Raw genomic sequence first — 8,761 nt, forward strand, 5'->3', positions numbered from 1 at the left:
GTCCAGGATAGCTACGGCTACACAGAAAAACCCTGTCTGGAAAAACAAAAACAAAATTAAGGGTTCAGAAATTATTTAGAGAAACTAATTTGCAGCATAGCTGTGAACCAGGGCTGGCCTAGGGACTTTGGTGGTCACCGGCCTCATTCTGATCCTGCTGTTCATTGCAAATGAGTGGTCTCAGCCCCAGGGGCCACAGAACCATGATCCACTAGACACAAAGACATACCTCCTTGGAGGGGGGGGGACACAAAGGTGTCAGAGAGACATGGGGTAGAGAGGGGGAGGGAGGGGGAAGGAGAGGCAAGTTGGGTGAGTTGCTGTTCCTCCCTTCCAGAGGATATGCTTGCACTTGATGTTAGCCTGCAGCCATGTTAATATACAGCCACATGGAGCTGTATGTGCCCTGGGTGGCCGGGTATGAGGGAGACACATAGGCTTTTGGCTAGTGACAAACTTAAAACCTGCAGAGAAATAAAGGGGGTGCTGGGGCCACCTTAAGGCTGACATGTATGACATGGATGCTGACGTGGCACTTATGGAAGTGTGTTTTCAACAGTTGCTCCGTGAGGACAGGAGGAGAGAGCACCTGTGTCAGCTGCAGGAGTTCGTGGTCGCCGGCAGCAGCAGGAACTGGAGGCTTCGCCATGAGCTGGCAGAGTGAGTAAGACTGTCAGGGGCTGTGAGAGGCAGATGGAGGCGAGTGCTTCCTTTTTCTTTTTATAATTGACTTCAGAACCAGCAGCATAGTGCTCTTTTGGATAAAGAGATTATGTTTTTATTAAGGTATAAACGGAGTTCCAAAGCTCTGCGTTATACATATTCCCCTGTCCCCGGGGAGACATCTATTTTCACATGAAGACAGGGCTGGAGTCGCTCTGGAATTGGAGTGGTCTGCTGTTCTATAAGGCAGTTTATTCGAACCAAATAAAAGATGAATCACCCACTCTTCAGTACTTTCCTCTGAGTCAGAGTGGTTTTGCAAAGCCTTCTTGAACATTCTGCATGCTACTTTCTCTGTAAGTACATGGTACCTCATGTACTTGAACATCCAAAGAATATTGGGCAGTGGTGAGATCTGGAAAGGTCTCCTCCAAAGGACACAGCATTAAACAAAAATGTCCCATGCATCTTCCCTGCATGCACCACGATTTTCAATTCTTCTTATGTGGTGTCAGCTCAAGGAATGCTCTAGGCTCTGCCAGTTGTGAAGAGAGCATGGTACAGTACCCTTATCCAGGTGGAGAATGTGCTTTAGGAGTGTGGAGATTTGTTTGTGAGGTGCTCGTTTGGGCTTTTGTTGAGGTCCACTTCTGTGTCTTTAGTTTTCAGTTTTTTCTTAGACACAACCATTCATCTTCCTCCAGAAATCCACCAGGCCCTTGCAACTATTTAGGATATGGTTTGGCCGGTGCCACGGGAAAACTGGAAGATTTTATCTTTGCTGTGAACTTTAATCATTGTGCTTAATTTGAGAGATTGGTGTTTAGTCATTATGTCATGTTCTCAGCACACTCCTGCAAAAAGAACTGAGAAAAACAGGCCTGGACCCGACACGGCAGCCATTCGCCCCCTGGCGGCGGGAGGTGGCCGGGCCCCTGGCGGGCCTGACCCTATCTCCCATCGCTCCGCTTATTGCAGCGGCGGGCCGCGATAAGGGCTGCGCGCGGCGCGATATTGGCCTCATTTTCCCCGCAGACGGCGGGAGCGATATGAAGCCGCTCGCCGCGGCCCGCTTCCTCTCCGCCCTTTTTCATTTCCTTTGCCCGCGTGCAAATCACACCACTCTCTCCCTCCCGAGCCGAGTGGGGCCGCGGCGAGCGAGACTGAAAGAGCGAGGGCAAAAGACCTAGCGAAAAACCGGGGGGGGGGGGGGGGGAGTAGAGCGCGAGAAAAGACCTAGGGAGAAAGTGAGGCGGAGAAAAAAAACCTACCGAAAAAAAAACGAGGGAAAAAAGACCTAGGGAGAAAGTGAGACGGAGAAAAACCCTCCGAGAAAAAGCGAGGGAAAAAAGACCTAGCAAGAAAGTGAGACGGAGAAAAACCCTTCGAGAAAGAGCGAGGGAAAAAAGACCTAGGGAGAAAGTGAGACGGAGAAAAACCCTTCGAGAAAGAGCGAGGGAAAAAAGACTTAGCAAGAAAGTGAGACGGAGAAAAACCAAATAGGAGAGATGGGAAAAAGACCTAGCAAGAAAGTGAGACGGAGAAAAACCCTTCGAGAAAGAGCAAGAGAAAAAAGACCTAGCAAGAAAGTGAGACGGAGAAAAACCAAATAGGAGAGAGGGGAAAAAGACCTAGCAAGAAAGTGAGACGGAGAAAAACCCTTCGAGAAAGAGTGAAGGAAAAAAGACCTAGCAAGAAAGTGAGACGGAGAAAAACCAAATAGGAGAGAGGGGAAAAAGATCTAGCAAGAAAGTGAGACGGAGAAAAACCCTTCGAGAAAGAGCGAGGGAAAAAAGACCTAGCAAGAAAGAGAGAGGGGAGAAAGATCTGCCGAGAAAAGGCCGAGCGAGGAAAGAGCGAGGGAGGAAGGGGGAAAAAAACCCTAGCGAGGAAGAGCGAGGGAAAAAAAATCTAGGGAGGAAAGAAAAAACCCCAGCGAGGGAAAAAAACCTAGTTAGGAGAAAAGACCTAGCGAAGGAAAAAACAAAACCTAGCGAGGAAGAGTGAGCGGGAAAGACCTAGCGAGAAAAATGAGCGGGGGAGGAAAAGACCAGTGCGGAAGAAAAACGGAGAAAGACCTAGCGAAAAATCGAGGGCGGAAAAACCTAGCGAGAAAGCGAGGGTGAAAGGGCGAGCCAGACGGCTAGGCTGGAAAAAGCGCGCAAGGAAGCGATATAGGGGGAAAGCAAAGGGATTGAGAAAGGGCGGGCGAAAACGAGCTAGGGGAAAGCGGACGAGAAAAAAGAACCAGAGGGAAAGCCGTGTTGAAAGCGAAGGAAAAAGCAAGCGAAAAAGAACGAGGGAGAAAAGCGAGGAAAAGAGCGAGGGCGCCGCCATCCGCCGCTCGGCTCCTTGCTCCCGCTCGTCCTCGGCACGGCCGGGGAACTGCAGCCCGTGGCTGCTTTTACGTTGTCTGGTGTTGTAGGGCAGAGTTTTGTGTGCGTTTTAAACATAAACCGGTCGCTGAAACCTCAAACCTGCGCCCTGAACGCCCGAACCCCTATTTTACAAAGCGCTCGGTGCACGGCGGCTTCGGCAGCTGCTCCCGCTGTCGCTGCGCCCGCGCGCGGCTGCCAAAGGGATGGAGCAGGAATCGCCTAGTAACTAATGTGGTAGGGGTCCCTCTGCTTGTGGTTGCAGGCAGCTGATCCTGATCTTGGATCTCTATGATCCCAGCGACGTTCACAGTTACCTGAGGCCTGTTGCCCTGAGGTTGTGCGCAGACAAAGTTTCTCAAGTCCGCTGGATTTCCTTCAAGCTAGTAAGGAGCCGGCCTTGCCAGTAGCCCCTTCCTGTAAATAGCACACTGTTTCCATTTTAACTCCATTATTGGTTTGATTTTTTTTTCCTTTTCTGGGCTCTATTTGTCATTTTGCCTCTAAGCTCAGCTTTTAATCTTTGCAGTTAGAAGCTGTATTGTTTCATCAATTTTCAGGATACCCGTCTGTTAATTTTGTGCTTCCATAATGGGAACTGTGCAGAAATCTTTCTGTATATGAAACCCTTTAAATAATAGCAGAGGATGTTGTTGTTGTTTGTGTGTGTATGTTTGTTGTTGAATTCTCCACAGCTTTGTAGAACAATTCATAATGAGCAAAGCCTCGAGCAGAAGAAGTGATCCTGTTTTTCACGGATGTCTCCCAGCCTCACAGAGGAATACAGTCTTACTTGAAAGTAGTGATTTTAAATTTCCTAATGATATTAAAATTTTATAAAAATGCCACGTCCTCAAAGGTAACAATTTACTCATTTCACAAATGATGTGTTTTTAAAACTGGACCCTTCTGCTTGATGCATTTGTCTAATGTTAATTTCTTTGTTTTTTAAATTCTCCTTGAAGAGTCTTATGTGCATATATGTATTATTATGATCTATTTAAACATCTCCCCTGTGTGTACTAGTGAGAACTGAAAGAGTTACTTTCTCTTGCTTGTAAATTGATTGTGAAGGTGGTCGACATGAACATTAAAATGCCTCTGTGCTGTGCAGAGTGCTGCTTATAATTGACTCTGCCGGCACTGCCTCGCTCACGGCTGGCCGGCACTGCCTCACGGCTGGCTCTCTCCCGTTGCTTGCAGGTGGTGGCAATGCTTCGAAAGTTCCACTGCCATGGTGCGCGTGCTCTGCGGCTCAGTTTCATCCAGGAGCTCATCTCCAGGTTCCGGCACTGCCCTAAGTGGGTTGGAAGGCAGGCTTTTGCCTGCATCTGTCAGGTTAGCACCGACAGGGAGAATCTGCCTCTGGATTCCTTTCTCTGGCAGAGGGTGGGGGTCAGTTTACTGGACCTCCTCACCTTATAGGAGACTGACCAGCTGTGTGAGGTACTGTGCATTGTCCAGGGTCACCGTGGGCCCTTGTTCACACCCCAGACAAGGTTGCTACCTACTGTGTGCTGAGCATCCTGGAGATGAAATCAGTGAAGAGCCAGCACACTCTCCCACCGGACCTGACCCAGTCTAGCCCTGTCGCACTTCATCCAGGGTGTAGCAGAGCAGTAGGCTAGAGTGTAGAAACCCCTTTTCATCCCCCAGGTTTAAAGCTTATGTCACCTTGTCTTCTTGATAACACCCTCTAAGTAGCACCGTGGGGGCAGGCACACAGGGTGGTGGCAGTGCCTGGAGCGCCTCTTGAATGGCAGCCATCTTGACACATCTGACTCTTAGTTAGCCCCTGCGTGTGGACCATGGTGGAGCATGGTGGCACACTTGTATCCCTTTAGGGATAACTGTTTTAGGTGACGCATTAACTCATGAGATAACTGATCCACCAGAGGTAGAAAGCCATGGGTTTTGTTCCCCCAGATGTTTCTGTAGTCATTTTGGTGTTTCATCATGCTGTTTTCTGGCACCACAAAGATAAAGGGGATTGTGCGCCATCTCCAGGAGCTGGTTGTCCAGCTGTGCTGAGAGCCATCTTTGAAGAAGTCCTCTCTGATCCCAAGCCTGGGCTGCCAGTCTCTGCTTGGTAAACAACTGCAGTGAGAGGACTCGCCAGCGCCCCCTGTTGGGCAGGAGGAATATAGCCGGTATTTTTCCACAGCCCAGCCATCTCTGAAGAAAAACAATCAATATTCACATCATTGTGCAGCAAAAGCAGAAATGAAATTTTTTCTTTTATGTTTTTAATTATTTATCTGGAATTTAAAAAAAAATATGAGAAACAAGAAATGATACCAATCCATTTTGTTCAAGAAAAACCAACAAGATCTTTTTTAAGAAAACAAAAACTTATGATTAAAGATGTAGAAAACCCAGAAAAACACAATGCAAGGGAAGGATGCTCAGGAGTTAGCGTACTTGGAGACTTGTTGGTTTCAGTCTGAACACAGCTCTGGGGAGAAGGTGCTAGGGTGACAAGGCAGATCTGGAGTGATACCTGGCTAGCCTAGAGCCTGCTTATGGGCTCCCTGCCAGTGGCCTGGGCAGAGCATTCTGCACAGTGATGTGTACCTACTCCTCCTGTGCTGTCCCATGCTGTCTACCCTGATGCAGTTCAACCGTGTAGATCAGCTGTGAGACCCAGAGTCTACTCGATGGCCCTTAGATGCTGTTGCCATCATGTCAACTCAGCATGATACCAACCTCCCTTAGAAGGAGCGAGCACCCACAGGACCCACGCTCGGACAACTGGCTGAAGCCCCCACTCATTTGTTGGGCACTAAGACTCTCAGTGCCACCACCACATTGAGATAGAATGTTCTCATCCAAAAAAGCAAGTCTAGTTTTGCTATCCAGGGACAGTCATGAGAAGAAAGGAAGGGACTTCTTCCACACACTCTGTAGGCTGAGGAGCAGTGCACAAGCATCTGGTGCTGTGCTCAACAAGATGTGACCAGCTTTCAGGGGCCTGAGCCTTGGCCAATGCCTGTGTTTGCCTAGCAGCCAATCCCTGTCTTAGAGGGGGGTTCTGAAGAAGTTCTTAGTGGCCAGGTGTATGCAGTGTGGCAGCTGTGCGCAATGTGGCGGTCTTGTGCCTGGAGTGTGCAGTGTGGTGGTGGGGTGCCAGGTGTGTGCAGTGTGGTGGTGGGGTACCAGGTGTGTGCAGTGTGGTGGTGGTGGTGGTGTTATGTTGTGGTAGGTGTGTGCGGTGCGGTGGTGTTATGTTGTGGCAGCTGTGTGCATTGTGGTGGTATGGCAAGTGTGTGCAGTGCGGTGGTGTTATGTTGTGGCAACTGTGTGCATTGTGGTGGTGTTGTGCCCGGTGATTGGCACAGAGAATCAGCTACTGTGCAGTTGAGGAAACCAGGTTCAGAAAAGCTGAACAACTCACCTGAGGCCTCAGAGCGCCCAGTTTAAGTGTTGAACCTGTGCCTACCTGGCTCCTGAGCCCACATTTCCCCTCTAGGTCTTGAGCTTCTTTTCAGCCATTCCTTGGGAGTAAGTTATGAAAATCAGCTACTGGTGATAACTACATTCAGTTCTTGACATACTTGCAGGCATGCGTACACACCTCTCAAACCGGCAGATTCTGAAGTAATGTCTTTAGAGTTACAGAGTGTGTATTTGCTTTGAAAACCCTGAGGAGGCCCCTGCCGGGCTGCGGCTCTGTCTCTGCAGGCTGTGGCGAGTGAAGAAGCAGTCCCCGTGGACGAGTTTGTGGAACACCTGCTTCCCAGCCTCCTGAGCCTGGCGTCTGACCCTGTGCCAAATGTGAGGGTTCTTCTGGCCAAGACCCTGCGACAGACACTGCTGGAAAAGGGTGGGTGGGCCTTGCTGGCTTCTCCCCTAGCTGTGACAGGTGGCAGCTAGGTCCCCCAAGGAATTATAGCAGACTGGATGGTAGTACATAGGAGATACAAGACAGCTGAAGAGATGAATATAATTCTGTTTTTAAAACAAGGATACAGCAGATACAAACTATCATACAACTTTCTAGATGGGGAAGGGATTTTATGATGTGAAAGGAAACCAAAGTTTACCTTAGAGCTACTGCAGTGATGCCCAGTGCAAGCTGTGCGTCTGTGCCGACTTGTTTCTCCACCAGAGTGTGGCCCCTGTTTGTTCATCTCTACCCTTCTCCCTGACTTGCTCCACACACATGCCAGTTCCTGTGCACTGCAGAACATTTAAATGTTTAGTTATTTTAACTTTTAAAGCAGGTGTCACTACTAGCAGTTCACCATTAAAATCTTAGAAATACTTTTGGAAAAAGGCATTTTATCATCTGAAATGGTTTAGGTATGTGGCTATTCTTGAAATTTTTATCCAGTGTCTTGACATATGACTTAAAAGACAACAAAACTAGAATATGTTCTAAAGCACAGTTCATGGCACATGTAACTCCAACTTTTCTCTCCTTAGCATATTTTAGAAATGCTGGGAACCATCATCTTGAAGTTGTTGAAGAGACTCTCTTGGCTCTGCAGTCTGACCGGGACCAAGATGTTTCATTTTTTGCTTCCTTGGAACCAAAGATGCCGAATGCTGCAGACACCTCTATACTGGAGAACTAGATCTCCCACCCTGGGGCGGGTGCATGGGGATAACCTGATGCACTCGTGATGCGTAACTTGAAGAGGACCCAGTTGTGTTAGAGCTTCTGGAGGGGGTGGATCTCGGGTGATGGGGCAGCCCAGCGCTTCCCACCCCTGCAGACCTGACCAGTGGTGTTTTGTAGGAAAGCGTGGGTCCAGGCACTGGTGGCCTTGGGGCCTCTTCACCATCAGCTGCGGTCAGCAGGTTTTTGTTTTTGTTGTTGTTGTTTTTTGTTTGTTGTCATATTTGTTTGTTTTGGTTTTGTTATTTTTTTGTGTGTTTGATTTTTGATAGACTGTGTTAATTAAATCTCCCCTCAGAGCCTGGTACAATTGATCACATCTGTAATTTCATCACCTGGAAGGCTGGGGCAGGGAGATCCAAAGTTCAAGGCCAATATAGAAAATTCTAGGCCTGCCTGAGCTACATAACAAAACTCTATTCAAGGAAACCAAACATAAATACAGCTCCCTTCACTAATAAAGTAACTCAGTAGAGGCTTGAGAATGTTCTCTGGGTTGGCTTGCTGCCCTGATCCTTCCTGGAAAAAAATGAAGTTTATGGCATTGTATTTTATTTTCAACTGAAACACTGTATATATGTAAATAACTTGTCAGGAAGAAGATAAATGAATGTAACACTAGCCTCTACCAGCGAATAAACATGTCATTTGAAGTTGTGTCCTGCTTTGGAAGTGCTGCAGAGGCAGCCCCTGAAGTTGCCTTTAGAACGGTGTCCTTGTAAAAGCAACCTAGTAAAGCACTGTTGCCCTCTGTGGTGTGGCTGCTGTCTGGCATTGTACTTCCATTATAAACTGCTGTACTTGGAGTGTTCCTTCAGCCTTCAGCCTTCACCCTTTTCCTGTTCCAGAAACTTTGGAATGTGTGTTGGTTTTTGAGGGTTGCTAGAGCCATCAGGTTGTCTCAATGTGGACATGCCCAAGGGCTCAGGTAGTACAGCAGGAGCAGGGCTGATCGCTGAGACACATGCTGCTGACTGTACTTCAGACTCAAAAAAAAAAAAAAAAAAGAAAAGAAAAGAAAAGAAAGGAAGCCATACTTTCTGCAAGTGGCATTGATTTGGGGAGTTAAGCACGGGCTTGAGTACACCGAACTTAGGCTTCC

At 48.1% G+C, this 8,761-nt stretch overlaps 1 protein-coding gene across 2 annotated transcripts in view; it reads left to right on the forward strand.

The window, feature by feature from the left end:
* LOC311593918 (serine/threonine-protein phosphatase 4 regulatory subunit 1-like) overlaps positions 1-8,312 on the forward strand; it is a 75,806-nt gene extending 67,494 nt beyond the window's left edge. For both annotated transcript variants that reach the window (XM_084775317.1, XM_084775316.1), the window contains 5 exons: positions 560-660; positions 3,304-3,424; positions 4,242-4,376; positions 6,720-6,861; positions 7,464-8,312. In XM_084775317.1, coding sequence (XP_084631443.1) covers positions 560-660; positions 3,304-3,424; positions 4,242-4,376; positions 6,720-6,861; positions 7,464-7,615 — 651 coding nt within the window. In that variant the 3' untranslated portion in view covers positions 7,616-8,312. The remainder of the gene's footprint in view (positions 1-559; positions 661-3,303; positions 3,425-4,241; positions 4,377-6,719; positions 6,862-7,463) is intronic.
* Positions 8,313-8,761: the final 449 nt, after the last annotated feature.

Source organism: Acomys minous (genome assembly GCF_964271855.1).
Source record: "Acomys minous genome assembly, chromosome: 3".
Classification (NCBI taxonomy): Eukaryota; Metazoa; Chordata; class Mammalia; order Rodentia; family Muridae; genus Acomys; species Acomys minous.